The 22942-nt window shown below is 54.7% G+C and overlaps 1 protein-coding gene across 1 annotated transcript; it reads left to right on the top strand.

Moving 5' to 3' along the window:
* The first annotated feature begins 165 nt into the window (after window positions 1–165).
* SDSL (serine dehydratase like) lies at window positions 166–11676 on the top strand. The gene is made up of 8 exons (XM_037511534.2): window positions 166–262; window positions 5632–5810; window positions 6047–6086; window positions 6784–6923; window positions 8132–8220; window positions 8870–9097; window positions 10167–10291; window positions 11300–11676. The coding sequence occupies exons 2-8, from the start codon at window positions 5652–5654 to the stop codon at window positions 11491–11493; spliced, it is 975 nt and encodes a 324-aa protein (XP_037367431.1). The 5' UTR covers window positions 166–262; window positions 5632–5651; the 3' UTR covers window positions 11494–11676.
* Window positions 11677–22942: the final 11266 nt, after the last annotated feature.

The following is a 22942-nucleotide window of genomic DNA, read 5'->3' as shown; positions in this document are numbered from 1 at the left end:
CTCTGCTTCCTTCCTTCCTCAGTCTCCTCTGCAGCCTCTTCTCTCTCTGCTCAGCTCCACCCTCCTTTTGGGTGCGGCAGGAAACCCGGGACCTCCCCCTTTCCTGGGCACCACCCTGTTACAGGAGGACTGCTGGGAACTGAGGGTGGAGTTAAGCAGCCAGCTTAGATATATTCCTAGACATGTGGGCTTTGGGGGTCTCTTGGCTCTTGCTTTTCACCAGCTCTCAGCGTGCTATTGGGGTTCCAGCTCAGCGGAACTGGTAGGACGCATTCACCAATTAATCTTCCTTTCTCCCTGAGTTATTCATTTCTTCATTTCCCCTTCTGTTGTAAATAAACTCTTTATGTATGCATATAAGAGCTGGGGTGCCCGCGTCCAGCTCCGACTGGGGCCGGGTTTCCGCAAGGACGAGGCGGCGTAGGTGAAGTGGCGGGATGAGGGGAGGGGAAATGAGGAGACCCAGACACTTGATAGGGTGCAAGTATCTCCTGCTGCGGGTCTCAGCGGGCCCTTATTTATACATCAAAAATTCTTTATGTGATCATTACATCATGCAAGCATGTGATTTCACTTCTGCGTTGTTTTAGAAATCATTAACAATGCACGGTCCTTTTTTCTAATTTTCCTAGTCTATGATTAACTTGGTCACTTGGTTACATTAACTTGGTTACATATTTTCCTAGGTGATGTATGTTCTTCAGAAAATAGAAACAGGTGCCACACTCAACGTGATTTATACATTCAGGCTAGGCAACTAAAGCAAAGCTAAGCAGGCATTGTAAAATCGAGGGCGGCTTCCTATTTCCCATATAGAACCAGGGGGTCCCGGTGCCATGGGAACAGTATGTGGTGTGTTTTTCTCGGACCCCTTTGCCTCCCAGGGCAACTCAGGGGCTTTCTCTTGTGGGGGGACTTTTGCCGGGCTCGATTCCAAGAGCTCTATCAAGCGTGGCTTGCTCAAGAACTCATTGTTACTCATAGTAACAGAATTATAAATTGGAGGACGTGGAGGAATATTGGAAACCATTTCGCTATCAATCATGTTAGAAGGTGCTTTTCTCAAACGACTGAGGTGTGCATTCCCGAAACTGGCATTGATGCCAACACTCGTTGTGTTAGCCTAAAACATAGAAAATTTCCATGGTTTCAATAACTGCCACAACTGAAAGGAAGCAGCACCAAGTTTTCTGATTTTTCAGAAATCTTCCCCATGCCCGGACCTTTGTCAGACGGCATGAGCAGCATGGCCCGCGCCATCGGGGTACAGGCCAGAGGTGCGGGGGGTGAAAGGATTCACCAGAGACAGAATCTGGAGCAGAACAGGTGGATCTACTGAAATACACTGCTGAGGGGAGCAGCGGGGAGACAGGACAGGTCTGCTGCGCCCTGTGGGTCAGCTCCCTGACCAGGGATCGAAATCGTGCTGTAGTGACTGGTAATAGCTTCATAGCACTGAGACTTAACCCCTTGCACCACCGGGGAAGCCCCAATAAACCCTTCGTTAACTTTTCGGTGTGTGCCTGCAGTTGAGTCTTATTATAAGTCCCTTTTAAGTGCACGGATGAGGTTGCCCCGTAACAGAACGGAGACAGGAAATCTCCGTGTTTCCTTGGTGGGCGCAGATAGTGGAGGCAGCAGCCTCCAAGAGAGCCCCGCACTCCAATCAGTGCTGCCTGATTCCAGGTGTTCAGCTGGGGCGGCTCCTCCATGTTGCGCCAGAGCCAGATTGAGTACCAGGGGCAGAGCGCCTGCCCTGTGCCGTGTCTCTCTGTTCCTTCCTAGGCTCCCACCACTCACTCTGGGGGAAGCAGCTGCCACATCCTGGGGCTCTGAGACAGCCCAAGGAGGGGAGCGCGCAACCCAAGTCTTGGTCTACAGCCAGGAGGACACCTACCTGTACCCTCCCCAGGAAGGGACCCGAAAGCTGACTCTCCCGCAGCTCCAGTTTAAGGAAAGCCTCAGGAGAGAACTGAAGCCAGAACCGACCAGCCCAGCCCCTGCTGGATTCCGGACCCTCCCAGCTCAGATAACACGCATGTGTTGTTCTAAACTGCCCTGTTGGTGGTAATTTGTTAACAACAGTAAATAACTCATGCGGTTCCAGTGTGCGTGTGTTATGAAATGTCAGGCTAACATTAAAAAGAACGAAGCAGGGCCTCCCCTGGTGGCGCAGCAGTTGAGCGCTGGGCTGCAAGGCTGCCCGCAGCCTCTGCAGTGCCAGTTTGATCCCCGGCCACCGGCAAGGGTCCCACATGGTACGTAGACCTTTCCTGTCGCACCTGTTGCGCCCCTCAGCAGTGTACTTCCTCAGTCTGCCTATTCTGCTCCCCGCTCTGGCTCTGGTGGATTCTCTCACCCTCCACACTTCTGACTGTACCCAGTGCTTGTATAAATAAATAAATCTTAAAAAAAAAAAAACAACAGAAACAGAAAGGAAACCTTTCAGAGCATGCACTATGTGATAACTTTGTCCACAGATATGTGTGGTTAGCTCCAGGCAGAGGCGAGGATCTTCATGTCTGAGATGCTTGAAGTGTTTATGATATAGGGGTCTTAGTTTGGTTAATGAATAGGGGAATACAATATTCCAATATTTGCCTAAAATGAGCCTGGTAGAAAAAAAATACATTGACTTCCATAACCGATAACCCTTGAAATCTCATTGTTTATCAGATTAACAGTTAATTTCTCTGTCTTGGGACTTCGATCAGCACCAGGAAGGGGTGGGTGGAGGGTTGTTGCTCCTTGGATGTGTCCAGGGTCAGGCTACTGGGGGGTGTTATTTCCCTTGTGGCTTCCCACACAGCCTTGGCCAGAGCAGTCAGCTGGTACCGCAGGGGTGGTGGTGGCGAAGATGGCAGAGGATGCAGAGGTAGACCTTTTTCATGGGTCAGGTCTGAAAATGATGCCCAGTCACTTCTGCCCATACTCCATTCATCAGGTACCCACCCCATCTAGCCACGGCTCCCACCAGGCCACTTATCCCTCAGCCCCCCAGGATGACAGGCCGCTGTGCTTGCTAATCCCAGAACCTCAGCTACAGAACATTAGCTCAAGACCCTCCTGCTGCCCCCAGATGCTGCCAGCCACCCAGAGGAAGGAAGAGCTGATGTGGCACATTCTAGAAGTATTAACCGAGGGTGGTCCAGCTTGTCCAGTGAGGCCTGTGTCAGGAACACAGCCTCTGACCTGGAACCCTCTCCTGCCTCCCCCTCTCGGGGGCAGGGCCCACTACTGTAGGCAGCGCCACCTGAGGATGAACCCTGCCCAGGTCATGGAGCCCCAAGAGATGTCTGCAACTCGGATGTTCTCACCCTTTAGTCTGCAAGTCGACAGTGCCAGACTCACTGAGGCCAAGAAGCATGATGGCTGCTGTGCCCTGTGCCTGCCCACGTACCCTGCACTGTGCTGAGGGCCCCAGAAGGGGAAACTGAGGCCTAGAGAAGTCACAAAGTCACAGTTCCTAAGGGGTAAGACAAGGAGACTGTGCAAGCAGGTCTGCCAGGTCCCATAGCCAGCGTTCCTAGCACCTATTCTGCTTGCTTCATTCATTCATTCATTCATCCATTCATTCAGCAAGTGTTTATTGACCTTTAACCATGAACCAAGCTCTGTGCTGAGCATAGAATAGTGAGCAAAAGCCAAAGTGGGCTTGGGTTCAGGGACAATGGGAGTCAGAACAATAGAGTTAATAACAGCAAACATAATTGCAGCGGACGTGCCAGACGTAGGCTAGGCACTTTGTTTATTCTTATTTTTAAAAGATTTATTTTTATTTATGCATAAATAAAGGAACTGGGGTGAAAGGCTAAATAACCTGTTTGGGAGCAGGGCTAGGAGGTGATAGAGACAGGATTGCAAGCAGAGTCCAAGACTCTTAACCATCACACCCAACTACCTGTCTGAGTAATGTAAAACCAAACTAAACACACACACACACACGCACACACGAACTTCAGTTAGTGTTCAATGCTATGAGGAAATAGCACACAGGGGGCCAGGATGAGGCAAGAAGGCCAGTCTCACCCAGTAGGTGACTTTTTTTTTTTATACAAGCACTGGGTACAGTCAGAAGCGCAGGAGGTGAGAGAATTCACCAGAGCTAGAGCGGGAACAGAACAGGCAGACTGATGAAATATACTGCTGAGGGGAGCAGCGGACACACCAGGAGAGGTCTGCACCCTCCCACGCATCTTGCCTGTACATCGGTTCTTGTATAAAAAATAAATAAATCTTTAAAAAATAAATAAATGAATAAAAGTAGCCCACTTTTTGTTAAGATTCAGTGACTAGAGACACATGCATAGTTGTGAAATCTTGTGGTTACATTGTTTAAGAAGAGTTCTTTGTGGGGGGCCTCCTTGTTGGCCTAGGGGTTAAGTTTCAGTACTATCACCACCATGGCCTGAGTTCAATCCCCAGCCAGGGAACTGACCCACATGGCGCAGCAGACCTCTCCTATCTCCCTGCTGCTCCCCTCAGTAGTTCGTTTCAGTAGATCCTCCTGTTCTGCTCCCCACTCTGTCTCCAGTGAATCCTCTCAGCCCCACACCTCCTGCCTACACTCTGGATCTTCTATGCAAAAAAAAATTTCTTTGTGGTCGAAAGGTAGAAATTCCATTGACAAAAGAAATAAGTTCTGAGAGTATCCTGGACTAGAACTTATAATATTGTGTCACATATTTGATAGTTGCTAAGACAGCAAATCTTGAAAGTTCTCATCGCGCAAGAAAAAGAATGCTGTAACTGTGTGTGGTGATGGCTGAGGATTCTGTCTTTCCGTATGGTGATGGGTCCCACCTAGACTCGCGGCGGTGGCTTTGCAAGAGACACGTGTGGAATCGTGATGCTGAAATGTATGTAATGAGCTGGCAGGGCCCTCAATTCAAAAGTGAAAAGTCAAAGGAAATAAGTAAATCTTACTAGAAAAAAAGGTCTGTAGTTTTCCCTGAAAGCACATGCTGAAATATTTACAGATGAAACAATACAGGAGGAAAACACACCAATCATTATCAGATAACAGCAATACGAGTAAGAGGAGAGAAGTTACATAGGCAGGGGTGTGCAACAGCTGCAAAGCTCCTTTCACAGTCCTCCATGCTTTCCTATCTTGAAAGTTTCCATAATCAAAGTTTTTAAAAAGTCTCGAGAGAGGTCTTTCTTGACTCTCCTTGCTAAAATAAACCATCTCAAGTCAGGCCTGTAGGAAATGCTGTGACTGTCTCCCCAACCAAATATCAGCTCTTACGAAGCAGGGCCCCCCTTCTGATATGTCATCCCTGGGTTCCCAAATTGGGAACTGCCTGGCATCTAATCAGTGCTCAATAAATGTTTTTTGAATGAATGAATGAATGATGAGTGAGTTCTTCCACTTAGCACCCCTATTGGCCATTTCTACATCCCCACCACTGTGGGCAGCCGCAGTTACAGAGTGAAAGGCCCTTAGTCCAAACCTTCTTGGCCAGATGGGGAAACTGAGGCTCAGAGAGGCATAGATGCACACCTGGAGTCTCATGGCCTGGCAGCCAGCTGGGGCCAAGCTGAGGGGTTTTTCACCTTCCTCTTTCTCATCCTGGTGAAGGGACTTGGCTGGAGCCGCCTGGGCTGCAACACCGTGTCCTCTTGCAGGTCGTCTGGGTGCTGTCGGAATGGAGGCCTCCAAGAGTGAGCACTTCCACGTGGTCACACCGCTGCTGGAGAGCTGGGCACTGTCCCAAGTGGCAGGTGTGCCTGTCTACCTCAAGTACGAGAATGTGCAGCCGGCTGGCTCCTTCAAGATCCGGGGCATCGGGCATTTCTGCCAGGAGGTGAGGATGTGTGGGCAGGAGGGGAGATGTGAGGTTGTATAGGAAGGGGGAGCGATAAGAGGTGCAGGCTGGATGGGATGAGGGCAGAGGGGGGTGCAAACTTGCACAGATGAGAGGAGGGAACTGGGCAGGATGAGGGAGAGGTGGAGAGAGATGGGGAGCAGCCGTCTCCATCCTACACAGTCCTCTATGACTTCTTCTTGATTAACGCCCAGTGCCATTTCTTCTCGTCCCAGGTGGCCAAGAAGGGATGTAAACACCTCGTGTGCTCCTCAGGTGACCCTTTTACTTCATGAGGGATCTCAGGGCTGGGTGCGGGGGAGGAAGAGATGGCTGGAGCAGCAGTAGATGGCTAGGACTGGACCTCTCCTTAAAGATCCAGTCTCATTGAGGCCGTGGTCAGATAGCCACTTTGTATGTCTTCTCCCAACCCTCTTTTCATCATGAGGACTTGTGGTACAAGTGACAGAACTTCAGTTCATACAGGTTTAGGCTACAGGCTCTAAGAATGGAAGATTCTTAGGATGTGGCTTTCAGGCACAGTTGGATCCAGCAGCTCTCCTCTGTAGCTCTCCTCTTGACTTTTCTTTCCTCTATAATAGATTTATTTTCATACTGGCATCATGACACAAGATGGTTGCCAGGAGTCCCAGGCTTGCCTCCTACTGTCCTACCAATCCTAGTGAAAGGGGAGCACCCCTTCCCTGGTGCTCCTCAGTCCATGCATAGTTTTTTTGGACCCAGCTTGGGTCATGTACTCCTTTGTGAACCAATCGCGGGTCAGGCAATTCAGCTCTTTGATTGGCTCAATCTAGATCACATGTCCACCTCTGGGGCCAGGGGGAGGACACAGAGAAGGGGTACATGCATGTGGGGAAGGAGGGACTCCCATGGGGAACTGGAGGGGGAGGGGAAGGGTGTGTCCACTGGAAAATAACACTGCCCACTGCACCCCCTTTTCCTGCCTCCACAGGGGGCAATGCGGGCATCGCTGCTGCCTACTCTGCCCGGAAACTGGGCATCCCTGCCACCATCGTGCTCCCAGAAGGCCCCTCCCAGCAGGTGGTGAGGCGGCTGCAGGGGGAGGGAGCCGAGGTTCAGCTGGCTGGAAAGGTAATGTCCCCAGGAAGGGGAAACCAGCTGGAAGGGCTGTTTCTCCTTCATCCCTACCTCACGCCAAAGACATTGTCTCCTTTTCCTTTTGCTGACCTTAGACGAGAACTCCACCTTCTCCAGGGTGGTGGAGCTGACAGGTGTGAGGAAGGGGAGGTGTGTGGAGGGCAAAGACCTCCTACCTTCCCTTCTCCACCCTGAAAAGAACTCCCTTGGGAGAAACAAGAAGCTGGGGGTACCAGGAGCGGGTCTGGCTCCCTGCACCCCACTATCCATCAGCACTGCCTTCTTCAACACGTTGCAAGAGTCTAAAGGGAGAGGATGCAGCCTCAGTCCTCATTCTGCGCCCCCACCTAGGACAGGGGCCCTGGTGGGGATGTTGCTCACCTTCGGCTCCTGAAGAAGCAGAGACGCAAATTCCTAGTTTGTTCCCCTCCTGGGAAGAGGAAAAAAAATCATCCCTGGAAAGCAGAGATCAAAATTAAAATAAAAAAAATTCATCCCATCCCCCGACCCATCCTACCCTCCCCTCCCCTCTCCCCCTCCCTCCCTCCTCCTCCTCCCTCCCTCCCCTCCCTCCTCCCTCCCTCCCTCCCTCCCTCCCCTCCCCTCCCTCTCCTCCCTCCCTCCCTCCCCTCCCTCCCTCTCCCTCCCTCCCCTCCCTCTCCCTCCCTCCCTCCCTCCCTCTCCCTCCCCCTCCCTCCCCTCCCCTCCCTCCCTCCCCCTCCCTCCCCTCCCTTCCCTTCTCTCTCCCTCCCTCCCCCCTCCCCTCCCTCCCCCTCCCCCCTCCTGGGCGCCTGCCTTCTGTTACACAGAACTAGGAACACAGCGGAAATTAGACATGGACTTTACTCTCACGAAGCTCAGAGGACTGTTGGGGAGACACACTGATCAGCCGATGATGGGAGAACAGATGAGCTGGGGAGCCTGTTTCACCCAGCGGTGGTTCCCCGCCGGTGCTGCCCAGCCAGCGGCCCCCACAGCCGGGCCTTCTAGACACGGGACCCCCTCGGTCCCGGCTTCCTGATGGCCCGGGGGCTCCGGGCTGGTGGCAGGCGGGGTTCCGGTCTGGCCCTCATCTCCCTAGTCCAGAGGCCTCCTGGGGTGCGATCTTCTCAGGGGGGACAAGGGGCTTCTTTGCAGGGAACATGAGTGGGGGTGCGTAGAGGTAGCACCTGGGTCTTCTGAGGCCGCTGGTATCTCTTTAGATCTGGGACGAGGCCAACCTGAGGGCACAAGAGCTGGCCAAGAGGGACGGCTGGGTGAACGTGCCCCCCTTTGACCACCCCCTGATATGGTAAGGGGGGCCCCCACCCCTGGGGCTCAGAGCCAGAGAATCAGCGTTCTCCCATTGAGTGTGGGGGACACAGGGGCCAGAGGAGGAGGGGCTTCCGGGCCAGAAACACTGGGGTTCAGACCCCACATCTGCCACTGGGGAGCCATGTGACTTGAGCACAGCATCTGACCCCCGCTGCCTCAGTTTCCAGGGTGTGAAATGGGAACGCTAGACACAAAGCCTCTTTCTTGAGTGTTGCTTTAGGTAACATGTAACCCACTGACTCTCCCCAAAGCCCTGGAGGTAGATGCTTTAAGCCCATTTTGCAGGCAAGGAAACAGCCATGGAGGGGACAAGCCACTTGCCCAAAATCACCCTGTCAACAAGTGCCAGAGACACAGGGTCCCAGAGGCCTAGAGTCAGGCTGGCCCTGGTATGTGGGTGACTTGCGGGTCCCCCCAACCGCATGTGCCAGCTGCTGTCTGCCGGAGCAGAGTACGTGGATAAAGTCTGAGAAAGCTCCTGGTTGTGGAGGGAGGAATGGATGACAGCTGCAGGAACAAGCTGCTGGGGCCCCTCTCCCCTCACCCTGGCTTTTGGTGGGGACTGAGCCTTTGGGCTACCCTGCTCCTCCCCTGCTCCCCTCTTCCCCTCGCTCCCTCCCTTCCAGGGAAGGCCACGCCAGCTTGGTGCAGGAGCTGAAGGCGGTGCTGCGGACCCCTCCAGGGGCCCTGGTGCTGGCGGTGGGGGGCGGGGGCCTCCTGGCTGGGGTGGCTGCCGGCCTGGCCCGGGTGGGCTGGCAGCACGTGCCCATCATCGCTATGGAGACCCGAGGGGCCAACTGTTTCAATGCGGCTGTTGAGGCGGGCAGGCTGGTCACGCTGCCGGACATCACCAGGTGGGCACAGGTGGGGACTTCACGGGGCCTGGAGGGTGGGGGTGGTGCTGCTCTGGGGCCTCCCAGTCCTAACTGGTGGGGGCAGGGGCTGCCCAAGAAGGTCCCCTTCACCCCAGACTGCAGCCCCAGCACCCTGCTCTGCTTTGGGCTGGTTTCCCTCCTGCAGGCCTGTGCCAGGGAGGGTCCCTGCCCACGTCCTCCTCATGCAGGTGGTTATTTATTTCTTCCCTTGTTTCCTTATCTGCTGCTGCTTGTCCCCGAGACTGAGCTTTGTAGTAAGGAGATAATAATAACCACAGCCCACTTCGACTCCAGTCTAAGCATTTAAGGTTTTAACTCAGTCAATCCCATGACAACCTCATGAGCCAAGTGCTGCCATTATCCCCATTTTTCAGGTGAGGAAATAGGATCAGAGAAGTGAAGTGACTTTCCTAAGGTCACACAGTGCGGAGCCAAGGTTTGAAACCACAGCCTGGCTCCAGACTGTGCTCCCTACTGGGCCTGGAACTCTGCCCACCTCAGGGGGCTCCAGCACAGAGGTAAAGAGCACAGACTTGGTGCCAGACTGCCTGGGTTTGAATCCACACTCTGGTACCGACTGGCCGCATGTCCCTGAGTCAATTATTAACCTTTCTGAGCTCCAGTTTCCTCACCTGTAAAATGGAGCTCCTAGGTGTCTAGCTCAAAGGGCGAGTGTAAGGATTAAAACAGAAAATCCATACATCCAGTGCCTGGTGAACCTTCAATAAACACCAACTACAGTATAGACATGCTAAATAGTTATTAATGAATAAAATGAAAAAAAAATCTTTTTCTCTGTTTGGCTTTCTGGAATCTGCAGGAATGGCCCAGTCAGGGTAGTAGAGTCTGAGGGATGACACCCATTTGTCAATCATTCACAGATACGTGATTTCTGAACCCCCTCCCGGGCCAGGCTGTGTGCTAGGCTCTTGTAATGCTGAGCCCTGGCCCAGGCAGGATGGGGGAGGGGCCCCGGGTCTGTGTGGGCAGGACACCTGCTTCTTCCCTGCTCCCCTGCACTCACTACCCTGCCTGCCGCTTCTCGCAGTGTGGCCAAGTGCCTGGGGGCCAAGACGGTGGCTGTGGGGGCCCTGGCGTGCGTGAAGGAGTTCAAGATCTTTTCTGAGGTGGTGGAGGATGTGGAGGCTGTGAACGCGGTGCAGCAGTTCCTAGGTGGGTGAGAACTGCCTCTGGCTGGTCTTGGAGGGCCCCCCCAATCTGATCCCCTAGGGAGAGCTTGTTCTTGCTTATTTGTGTCCTTGGCGCCTATCACAGAGCTGGGTGGCAGAAAATGCCCAGTAAGAGCAGGTTGAGTAGCTGCGAGGGGTGGGGGTGAAGTACTGTGCTGTCTCTAGTCCCAGACTTCTGCATGCTCTTCCTTTCTCTGGCTGCCAGCCCTGGCCCTGCTCTCTGTCAGTTTCACATATTGGAGGGCTACTCAGCCATCATGGCACCTCCTCCAGGTAGCCTTCCCAGATCTCCACCTGGATTGGAGACTTCCTACACACCAGTCATGATCTAAATTGTGAACACTGTGAGGGTGGGGCTGTTGTATCTTGTTCGCTATTGTGTCCCCAGGGTCTTCCTAGTACAGGGAGTTGGGTACCTAGCAAATGTGTGTTGAATGAATAGATGAATGTATGAGTGAACGCAAAGGTGAACAATGGATAGATGGATGGGTAGGTAGATGGATAGATGGATGGACAGATGGGGCAATGGATTGATGACTAATATAGAAATGGATGGATGGGCACAATGATTAATGGACACATTGACGGATGGACAGAAAGACAGTCACATGATGGATGGGGGACGTATGGATGGCTGTGTGGATGAATGGATGCATGGCTAGATGGATGGATGGATCTGTTGATTGGCAGGCACACTGATGGATGGACAGACAGACAATCCAATGACGGATAGAGGAAACTGAGGGATGAATAGATGGATGAAAGGCAGATGGATGAAGGGGTGGATGGTCAGATTGATGGATGGAGAGTCAGACAAATGATGGATGAGTGCATGGATGGATGGATGGATGGATGGATGGATGGGTGGATGGTTGGATGGATGGATGGTTGGATGGGTGAACGAATGGTTGGTGGATGGGTGGATGGATGGCTCAAAGCCTGTCCAGCACTAACTGGTTCCTTCTCCACCTCCATGCTCTTCTCCCCACAGATGACGAGCGGATGCTGGTGGAGCCTGCCTGTGGGGCAGCCTTGGCTGCCATCTACTCAGGCCTCCTGGGGAAGCTCCAGGCTGAGGGTCGCCTGCCCCCCTCCCTGGCCTCAGTTGTGGTCATTGTGTGTGGGGGCAACAGCATTAACAGCCAAGAACTGCAGGCTCTGAAAGCCCAGCTGAGCCAGAACTAAGGGCTCCTGGTTGGGGAGTGCTGGCCTGACAACAAAAACTCCCACATGGCTCATGGACCCCCCTGTAGCTGCGGGGACTCTATGCTGTCCTGTGCTTTTGTGCTGACTGCTTCCTACAGGAAGCCCTCTTGAACTGCTCTCTTGGATCCCCTGCATTCTTGGCCAATAAACCCTTTCTGAGTTGAGTCGGTAACTCCAGTGGGTCTATGGTTTCCACCTCCATGAGCTCTTAGAGTGCACACAGCCACTCTCTGAAAGTCACACAGCAGGGACAACAGAGTCAAAGATTGAGAGCTCAGGTGTCTGAGGAGATCCGGCCATGCTGAGCTTCTAACTGGGCTTCCTTTGCATGGGAACCTGCTCAGGAAGGAGCGGGGGAGGTGTTCTGTCCCGTCTCATGCTTGGGAGGGCGAGGCCAACATCTCCGGTCTTTATCAGGTGCAGTAATTCTTCTAGCCATTGTCTTCTTTAATGGGCATGAAGGCTCTGAGAAGCAGAAACCATCCCTCTTCAACATATGGGGAAACTGAGGCCCGGAAAGTCTGCCTAATCTGCCTACGGTCATAGCTGCCAGGAGGCCCAAACTGATTTTTGACATGGCTGAGTGGAAGTTGGTGGTGGGGGGACTTTGGAGAAGGAGGTAGAGCCTCCCGGTGGGTCTGGACACACGGAGGGTGGTGGGAGGGTGGGTGCTGGTCTCCTCTTGGCCCCCTCCAGCTCCCGGGAAAATGCTCCCAGGAAGGTGCTCCCAGGAAGGTGCTCTCAGGAAGGTGCTCTCAGGAAGCTGGAGGGGAAATGAGCAATTTTTGCTGCCACCAGGGGGCAGCAAAGCGTCTCCATTGGGGAAGCCTGGCTCTGGGCTGGGGAAGTTCCCCGCTTTTCCCAACTGGGGGTTGCTGAGGTCCCCCGGATGGCTGGGGCCCTCAGGTGTTGGCATGGGGGGCCCGATCCAACCCCCGACAGCCCTGTAGGAAACAAGACTGAGCGTGGGGTACATCCAGCTCCATAGCCCTTGGCAGACCCAGCTCCCGGGGCCCGTGGAGCACCCCTTTCCTGCCTGGCGAAGGCTGTGTGACCTCGGGCAAGTGCGCGCCCTCTCGGGGGCCCAGGGCGCACCTCTGCGCTGGAGGCACCCATTGCCACTGCCCATTTCCACTCTTTGCCAGGGCTGTTCCCTCCGCCAGGCGGGAAGGGCTTTGAGAGCCGCGGTGACCTCTTTCTGCTTCTCCCGCTGCCTGGGCTCATTCTCTCTTTGACCCCAGACATAGCCCCCAGATTGTGGGGTTGCCTCCAGAGGCCACCAGGACCCAGCCCTGTTTCTTGGGAGTTACACTACCTGTACCCCAGAATAGGAGAGACACGAGTTGCCCGGAGTGGACTCAGCAGACTGCTCCCCATGACTAGCCGAGCCCAGGACCTCCAGCGCATGCTGTGCCCCCAGCACCTTCCTGTGCTTGTCTGTAAAATGGGTTGTCTGTGGCGGGCGTGTGTCATCTATCCAAGTGCTCCTTCTTACTCCCTCCTGAGCACCCCGCCCCCAGCTACCCGGAATGGGGAGGAACCAGTGCAGAATCCTGCGGTGAGCACCTGCTGCATGCTGTGCGTCTCGGCGTCACTTCTTCTAATCTCATAATAACCCACATGGCCCCTGCTATGATTGCTTTCATTTTTGCAAGTGAGGAAACTGAGGCACAGACTAGTTTGAGCCACTAAGTCACACAACTGGACTGGAACCCAGGTATGTGGAAGTCAGAGCCTCTTGAGTTACACACATCCATTCCTCACGTAAGCTGTGTCTCCTGCCTGCTGTGCCCTCAACACTTTTAAAACCTGCACATTCTTCAAAGCCCAGCATAGGCAGCCTCCTCCTGGAAGCCTCCTAGGATTGTTTCAGCCAGCAGCAACCTTTCCCGCCCCTCGCCTCCAGGCGGGCGGTGGAGCCCACATACATCACAGGTGCTTTCGCTCCCAGTCAGGCCTCTGCCCCTGGCTGTGCTCCTGGGAGACTTGTCAGCTGCTGTTTGTTCCTCTCCTGGTCTCCGCAAGCTGGAGATAAGGAACTGAGGGACCTGGCAACCCCATCCAGATAACGCATGTCAATTATCTTAGTTCAGTCCTTCCTGGTTGACACCCAAGGAACGCCAAGGGCAGAGAGGAGGCCCAGGGAGACAGCAGGACTTGGAGCGAAGCTGAGCCTGTGGACGAGACGTGGGGGGATGGGCATGGGGAAGAGAGTTTCTTGCTGCTGTCTCACCCTTCTTGGCTCTCTCATGGGGGGGCCTGGGGAGCCTGCAGGGAGGTGCTGGAACAGGAGCTTCTCTGTTGGGACAGGGCTGCGGCAGGTAAATGGGGCTGCCAGGTGCGTGGACCTGCCGAGACATACCCAGTCTCCATCCCAGCCGAACCCCTCTCCAGGCAGGACCCCCCCTTGGCTCCCTGTGGGTCCTAGTGGCCGAGGCTCCTCCTTGCCCTCTATGGCTCCTCCTCTGCCCCCATCTAGGCCTCCAGCCTTCAGCCAGGGCGACATGGAAGCTGGGGGTCAGTCTTCCACAGCCAAAGGGGTGTTCTTGCTGCCCAGCTGGCCCCAGGCAAGGCAGTTGCTTAGGAAAGGCGACCAGGGTGATGCCTGCCGCTGCTCCCCCTCCCGGCCTGGGCAAGAGCCTGGTAGACAGCAGGTGTGTGCCCCAGTACCTGCAGAGGAGGATCTGGCCCTCATTTTGGGGATGTGATGGCTGTGCATTGAATGCACACATGCATGTCTGTGTCACGTGTGCGTGTGGAAGTGCGCACATGCGCAGGTATTGAGGAGGAGGTGCTTGCAATGAATTTAGTGCTTCACATTTTTGTATCTGGGACTTAGAATGTAATCACTAGCCCAGCATCAAAGGCATCAATGTAGGTGTCTATAGCAAAGCAGGTTGGGACTAGACATTAGGGCTTGGTGGGGATTGCAGCAAAATGGAGAACTCATGCTCTGTAGAAAGGAGGTATCCTTGGCTTCGGCCCATCCGAATGCAGGCCCAGCTTGACAGATCTCTCAATTTCATACTGTTTGCTCAAATTCAAAGCAATTTAGGGAACTGCATGCTCTGTTTGCCCACACGGTCACGGTGAGATACTGATGGGTCCTGCAGGAAAGACATTTGCTGAATCCAAGCATTGCATTTCCTCTGGCCGTGGTGATGGGTTCAAGGATGGGCACAGGAGCCACGCTGGCCACTCAGAGTCCTCTTAGGAGGCCCCCATTCCTCCAGACCCCTCTGTGTGTGAGCCTGGGATTTCTGCCATTTGAAGCTGGAAGGCTCCTGACTAATGGCACAGGCACCAAAAACACCTTTCTTTCTTTCTCTCTCTCTCTCTCTCTCTCTCTCTCTCTTTCTCTCTTTCTTTCTTCCTTCTTAGAAAAACTGGGGTGTATGCCAGAGGTGTGGAGGGTGAGAGGATTCACCAGAGACAGAGTGGGGAGCAGAACAGGCAGACTGACTGAAGTACACTGCTGAGGGGAGCAGCGGGGAGACAGGAGAGGTCTGCTGTGCCATGTGGGTCACCTCCCTGGCTGGGGATCAAACTCAGACTGTGGCAGTGACGGTGCTGAGCCTTAGCCCCAAGACCACCAGGGAAGTTCAAGACACATCTCTTGACTTGAACGGACTTGCTCGGAGCTGCTAGGTCTGAGCCTCACCGGGTTGGCCCCTTGAATATGGGGGCAGTGGGGCGGTCTATTCTTCATTCCCTTGGCCTCTCTCAGGATCCACCTTTTGTTCTTGTCCCCGGCCTGAGAGGTCACGCCTTCTGCATTTACAAGAGCAAAACATAACCCAAACATAAGAGCAAAACATAAGGTGCCAGAACGGTTGAGCAGGGCAGTATTTCATGAAGTTGGAGGACCTTCTTCTAGAAGTGACTGTGGCTGGCACTGGGCAAATGCAGAGACCTGGGACACTTGAGCTCAAGTCCCCACAGAGGAGAGTGGCTTAATTTTCCACCCACTCGTAGGGGTCCAGGGCCAGCCTCGCCCTGATGTTGAGCCTTAGGCCCAGCCTTCCTGGAGGCCTGGCCGCTGTCACTGATGGTGATGGGGCTGCTGAGACCCAGCAAGGGGAAATGGCCTGTCCAGGGCAGGTGGGGTGAGGACCCGGCAGTGGGGTGCTTCTATCTCCTGAGGATACAGACCCCACCTATTGGAGACTTTGAGTCCTGCTCTCCCAGAACTCTTTAGGGCAGAGTGGGTGTCCACACAGAAGGGTTCAGAAGGATTCAGCTGCTGAGGCGATTGGTAATGGCCCCATTGTGTCCTTCTCCAACGACTTGACAATAAGCCCTGCTATGTGCCCCCAGGTGGCCTACAGCTCACGAGGTCACCCCGTGCAGTGTCCTTGCTAAATGAACAAGGCCTGTTCCCTCTGCCTGGCTAAATGAGCTCTTTGCTTCCTCCCAGGCCCCCATCCCAAATGTTCCCTCCTTTTAGATCTGCCAGATGGTCACCCAAGTCCCAAGCCTGGTGGCCATGCTCACCGCTGCCCCCCACTCCAAATCAAGGGGGTCGCCTCCAGGGGAGGCAGCTCTGTGGGACCATCCGCTGTTCCCCGGAGATCAGGCTGAAGCCAGACTCAACCCTCCCCTGTTCAGTTCTCACCGCCTTCTCCTTGCAGCCTCCCTTCATAAATCTCATGCCAAGACGGCCCCTTCAGGCGCTGCCTGCGGGAGGCCCAGCGAAAGGGGCCTCCCCCGCTCCCGTCCCATCGGCCTCGCCCTTCCCCACTGTTTGTGCTTTTTAAACTCCACCAAAAATGTCACGGCAGCTTCTCGCCTGGCTTCCACACTCACTGATAAATTCCACTGGCTGGGCAACCCCAGGAGAGGTTTTCTGGAGCAAGGAACCCCATAAATCACCCCGCTGCCACTCCGGCGTGGGCAATATCTTATGTAAAAAGGTGTTTCCTGGGAGCGCCACGGGCAGGAGAATCCTATTACAAGCCGCCCCATTAATTATAAAGAGTCAAGTCGACCCTTCGCTGCGATTTTTTATCTTAAGTCCGAAAACTGATTACCTTCACCAAGCCTTTCCCTTCCAAAAAAAAGAAAAAAAAAAAAGAAAAAACTTAAAGAATAAAATAAATGTTTGAAGAACAAATACCAAAGTTTCTCCTTTTAGGGGAGAACCAGCACAGAGAGAGAGAAGTGGGTGGGAAAGAACCTTTTTCCTTCCTTTTAAGGTAAAAGTTGAGCGCCTAGCGGCCCATGGCCTACTGAATCTCCTTAACTCGGTGCAGGGAAGTGGGTGCTGTGATTGTCCCATATTACAGATGAGGGAAACTGAGGCTCACCTGAAGTCAAACGACCTAGCCCTTTCTTTGCAGATGGCAAAGTGGGCAGGAAATGGGCCATGCTGGGTATTTGAAGACCAGACCTCAAACCCCATCTCTGCTTCTTACTAGGGAGGCCCTCCAGAGGGTGAGTTCACCTCTCTGGGCCTCAGTTTCCTCTCCTGCAAAATGAGGAATAAAGGCATCCCTGGAAGGCTTCCAGGGGGAAGACCTGCCATAGACAACCCAGAGAGCAGGCATGTGGCAGTCCCCTGCCCCCAAGTCCCACCTCATAAGCCCTTCCCCCATAAGCTCCAACCCCTCCAGTCCTACCTCCCTCCCTTTAAACCATTTGGGTCCCAGGCTGCATTTAGGATGAAGAGCCCAGGCCTCACCCTGGGGCTCTGGCTTCAGTCACCCTTGGGTCTCAGCCCCTCTCCCTCTCTTTGGACTCCCTGCCGCACAGCTGCACTGGATCCTCTTTCTAGAGCTCCCCAACCTGACCCTGCCTTGGGGCTCCTGTCTGCTCTGTTCCCTTTGCCTAGGACATGCTTCCTGCAGATCCCACAGCTCCTCCTTGCTCAGGTCTTGGCTCCAGTGGCCTCCTCTGGGGACCCTCCTCGGCACAATGCACCCCCTGGGGTACTCGCCTTGAGAGCAAAATGTAAGGGGGTGACCCAAACTCAGAAATCCAGGTAATATTGCAATTGAATATTTTTTTATAGTAAAATTAATGAAAAAGAAGCTCCCGGTGAATAAGCAGCAGCAGTTTAATGAAGCTGGGTCCCACCTTGCGCTTTCTTGTCTCACCTCACCTGGACCAGACCTGTCAGATTCTGATGCTGTTTCAAATGTTACCACTTATGGGGTACTCTGCTTTAATTTTGCGTTTTCAAAATACTGAAGTGTCATAGTTTTGATTGCTGAGTCTGGGGTACACCCCCTTAAACTTTGTACCCCGGGGTGAGTATCCCACTCACTCTGCCTGGCTTTTCCTAACACCTTTGAGGTGGTTGCTGAGTCAGGGTTGCTGTCTGTGTCCCCCAGGGGAGCATCAACTCCGTGGGGGCTGGGTGGCACCCCAAACCCCTGGGGCTCTTCTTCCGGGCCTGAGATTCTGCCTTCTCTGCGGCTCTCAGGGGTCACGGCTCTGCTGGCCCGCCCCCCGACTCCGCTTTGAGCAGGAAGGGCTAGAAGATCTGAATTCTGCTCCCAACTTCCTCAGAAACTCTGTGGGAGTTGATGCTAGTCCCGACCTTCCCTGAACCCCACTTTCTCTCCCTGGTCAGTAGACCATTGTCCTCCATCTGGAACATCCTCTGAAGGGCAGAAGCGAAGAGCTGTGCCAGACAGCCCGGGGCCTCTGCCGGGTTAGGGATTTCCTCCGGAAGCCCCCAGGGGCCCCTTAGCAGGTGCTGGGGGGACAGGGAGGTGGGCTGAGCCCTGGCATGAAGGCAGCGAGGAGGCCAGAGGCGGAGCGGCCGGGAGAAGAGGCGTAGAGGTTTCCGTTCATCACAGAAATGGCCCATTTGCCATGATCGGTTGCCCAGGTGTTAATAACGCTAATGGCATAGGAAGGGTAAACTCGGTCACTTGGCTGAACAGGAGAAATATGCAGAGAAGCGCCCCGGTTTCCATAAATCAGCCGTGTGCGGCGCTACGAGGGAGGCAGGATTTAAAATTCCGGTCAGGAGATGGGTATTCTCCTAATCCGAGCTGGAGAGGTAATTTATTCTGTTTATATCTTTTTACTGCACGACAAGGTTTGGGAGCAGGGACCCTCCGCAGCCATTCTGCATTTTAAGTATCAGTTCCAGGCACCGAGGGTCAGCGCTCCTGCTTGGGGGTGTTTATTTGGGGACAGGTTTCAGGATGGGGGGAATAGGCCCCGGGGGGCCCTGGAAGATTGGGGTTTACTGTCAGGCTTGGGCCAGAATTAGGGGCAGCGAGGGGGAGATGCCCCCCGTCCCCCAGAACTGGAGGGCGCGCCAGGGGCTGGTCAGCGCCTTCCCTGGGTGCCTCCTCCGGGTATTTCTTACTTCCTCTTGGAAGTCTCTTATTTTTCAATGATAATAAATACAGGCGAGAGGAGGTGGGAGACGAACAGACGGGCTAATGGAGAGAGGACAGGGCGGGGTGGGGCGGGGGGGGGGGGGCAGGGGCCAGGAGGGGCAGGAAGTGCCCTCGTCTTTTTGACCTTGGCAATTTTTACTGTGCCCTTTGCCCTTCCAGGGGCTTGGCCTTTCACGGGGGCCTTTCAGTAAAATCCAGGGAGGCCTCTGCCAGTGAGGGTTGGGATTCAGGGGTCTCCTTCTGCGAGAACGTCTTTCTGGCTGTGGGCAGGCACGCGGCGCCCTCCCTGCCCTTCCCTCCTCCCATCTCGGCAGTGACTAGGCTGCCCTGCTGCTGGGTCCACGCGGTCCTTTATTAAAAAAAAAAAAAAAAGATTTATTTTATTTATCTATGTATACAAGAGCTGGGGTGCAGGCCGGGGGGGCGGGGGGCGGGGGCAGGCGGAATGAGAGGAACCACCAGACAGAGTGGGGAGCAGAACCGGCAGAAGGACTGAAACACACTGCTGAGGGGAGCAGCGGGTGAGACAGGAGAGGTCTGTCACGCCATGTGGGTAGCTCCCTGCCCGGGGATCGAACTCGCGCTGCAGTGGCTGCGGACAGCTTCATAGGGCTGAGCCTTAACCCCTGTGCCACCAGGGAGGCCCCCGCGTGGTCCTTACAGGCGGAAGTTCTTACCCTGAAACCTGGCCCTGCCCCTCCCTAGCAGGGCGGTCCTGGCTTCCCCTTCTGGGCCTCAGTGTCCTCATCTGCAAAGTGGGGGTAGCGGCACTCACCCTGTAGGGGCACAGTGAGCTTGAATTATCAGGACAAGGGCTCCCGAGGCAGGACGGGCACTGGTCCTGCAAATTTAGGGGACATCCACATCCGCTGGGGAGCTTGACAGAGGGGAAGCCAGGGGGCCCTGTGCCAGGAGCACGCCCAGTGTGGCTGTGGGCTGGGATGAGCTTCCCCCGTCAGCACCTGCACTATCACACCTGGACAAATGGCTGCCCAGGGACAGGTACCCCTGCAAGTCCCCCCTTTCTCCTCCTTAAGTGGAGGAGGAAAGTAGGAACTGCCTTCTTAAGTCGGTCACCCCGCACTGTGAATACACAGGGCCCTGGGGCTGGGGTGTGGATTTCCCCGACCTGGGTTCAGTGGGCACTTGGGGTGGTGACATGTGTCCAGTGGAACAGGGGGTGGATTGAGCTGATTTTGACAAGGCCCCGCTCTCTCCCCTTATCATTCTTCAAGGCAGCTGGTGTGCACGCGTGTGTGTGTGTGTGTGTGTGTCTGGGGAACAGAGGGGTGGGTGCTGAACCCCGACCTAGACTTCTCTGCCTTGACTGCGGGTTGAATGACATCCCGCCAATGTGGGTAAAGTGCCATCAAGGGCTCATTTCACAGTGGAGCCAGCTGAGGCTCAGGACAGGGATGCGGGAACGTCAGGCCGTGTCCTCACCCCTGCACCCTTGCTCTGTTCGGCCCCTGGGACTTCTGCTTCCATCACTCCTTGCTTGGAAATACACAGACCGTGGGGATGGACCGTGACCCCAGAGATCCACACCCCTCCTGGGACCTAGCTCGGAAGCCTCCCTCGGGGAACTGATAGGGCTCCCTGGGGTGTCCCAGCAGCCCCTGACCCAGGGCGGGCTTCTCCCACTCTTGGTGCGTCCAAGCTGAGCTGTGGGCATGCGCGTGGCTCTGTAGACACACGCACACGCATGCGCACAGGATATGACGAGGGTGGGGGTGTGTGGCCACAGGGGCTAGCCAGGTGGGCTCAAAGCAGGTATGTTGACACGCATGTGTGCTTGTGTGCACGTGCATATCTGTGCCAGGGCATCCTGTGGCCAGTCCATGCATGTGTGAGTGCTAATGTGCATGTGTGTGCATGTGCCCAGCTGTGCACAGGAGGGTGGGGTGTGTCATTACGTACCGCCACCCGTGTGTGCAGGCGCAGGTGTGTCCATGTGGCTGATGAGTGTGTCCATGTGCCTGTGCACACGTCTGCACGGGCTGATGTTTCTGTGTGTGCATGTATTTGCATGTGTGAACATGCACGCGTGTGAGCACCTCTGTCTGCCTGTATGCGTGTGTGCGCACGTGGAAGATGGTGTTGGGGTGTAGCCTAGTGAGCTCTCCTCCTGCAGCCCCCCCACTGCCCCCACGATGCACAGAGTCCTGACACCTCTGGCTTTAAGCTTCTCTCCTGGGCAGGTGGCAGGGGTGGGGAGCTGTGGGTGACCTGGTACACGGATGAGGGGGTTCTCCCATGTCTTTCATGTCCCCTCCTCCTTCTCCCAGTTCCCCTGCCTCCCTCCTCTTTCTTCCCCTCCTCCCCTCCCTCTGCTTCTCCCCCTGCTCCTGTCTGGCTCCTGGGGGACCCTCCTTTCTTCCCTCCTCCTGGCCTCGCTCCAGGCCGTGTTCTAAGTGAGACTTTCTGCAAAAATCACAAGTGCCCAGAAAACATTTGGGGACCTGGCAGAGACGGGCATCTGGCAAATTCTCTTCTGGCCTCTAACCCCTGACGGTCGGGGCTCCGTGGGGCCAGAACACACCCCGTACATCTGCAGGCTCCAGACCCGGCTCTGCCAGCCCTCAGCTCAGTGACCTTGGGACAGTCCCTTGACCTCTGCGAACATCCTAACGGGGCACTAATACCCGCCCTGATACAAATCCAGGGCCTTAGCTGCAAGGTGGCCAACGGCACAGCAGTAGATTGGTGAGAGAAGAAAACACCCAAAAGATGTCCCTCCAATCAAAGGAAACTTCAGCCATCAGCACCGCGGCTCGCAGCCCCGGCTCTGATCCATTTGTGAATCTGGAAGGCGCTGTGGAGTGAACCAGAACCAGTGCCCACAGGGGTTAGCGGGGGGAGGAAAGTCTGGAAGGAAATGCACCAACTACGCGAGCACAGTGCCTGAGATTCTGGGCGATGACGCCTTCTTCCTTTTGTTTATCTGAAATTTCTACATTTCCCACAACAAGCAAGACACATTTGTCTGAGGAGGATAAATGTGCTGTAAGGGAGGAAAAAATAAAGGCAAGCCACCTTGCGTCATTCTTGTGAAGTTCACACAAAAGAGGGACAGATGAGGAGACTCAGTGCGTGCCTTTCCACGGCGGGCTGCTCCCTCCTCCCAGCCTCCCCCCCCCTCCTTCCCCTGGGAGCACTGAACTGGGCAAGCCCCCCCCCAACTAAGCAGGGGTAAACAGGGGCTCAGCTGCATTCCAGGGGTTCTTCTATTTATTTTTATCTCCCACATCTGCTTTTCTAATCCAGATGCGACTGAGCTGGAAGAGCATGTAGGAAACAGACCCTTCAATTCTCACCTTTGTGAGTAGGGAAACTGAGGCAGAGAGGAGGGCCCTATCTTCAGGTGGTGGCCTTAGGTCTCTGAAGGACCTGAGGACTCTTGCCGGGTGCTGACTTACCCAGTGACAGCGAGCACCCCCTAAGGATTGCAGGGCACAGCAGCCCTGCTCCCCAGGGTACTTCCGCCCTAATACAGCCTCGCAGATATTAGCACAGCTTACTGGCCTGGGCTTCTTTTCTGATTTTTGCTACCTGGAACGTGATACAGAGAGAAGCTGTAATAGACCCCACCCCAACATACTGAGGACAAACAAATCACGCATTCATTCACTCATCTGATATTTTGAAGGCCTACTATGGGCCAGGAAGGCTGGGGCTAGATAGAGTTTTTACAGAATGAGTGACCCCTGCCATGGCCTGGGAGTAATCCAGAGAGCGCCCCCTCTTGAGAGGAGAGGTCTGTGCACCCATCAAGTCTGCCTTACATCAGAGACAAGAACCAGGGGATGCTCACCACTCATTGCCAGGGAAATGCAAATCAAACCCACATCCAGGTGTCACCTGACTCCTGGGAGGATGGTTCATGTCAGGAAGACTGGAAATGAGTGTTGGTGAGGGAGTGGAGACAAAGCAACTCCTGTATGCTGTTGGTGAGCATATAAATGGATGCTGCCTCTATGGTATGGAGACTCCTAAAAAAACAGAAAAATGGAAATACCATCTGATACAGCTATCCCATGTTGAGAACATGGGCACACTAGCATGAAAAG

The sequence above is a fragment of the Talpa occidentalis genome, unplaced genomic scaffold (genome assembly GCF_014898055.3).
Source record: "Talpa occidentalis isolate TD23 unplaced genomic scaffold, MPIMG_talOcc4v2.1 talOcc4.14, whole genome shotgun sequence".
In the NCBI taxonomy this organism is placed as follows: Eukaryota; Metazoa; Chordata; class Mammalia; order Eulipotyphla; family Talpidae; genus Talpa; species Talpa occidentalis.
This window is presented reverse-complemented; position numbering and strand designations above follow the sequence as displayed.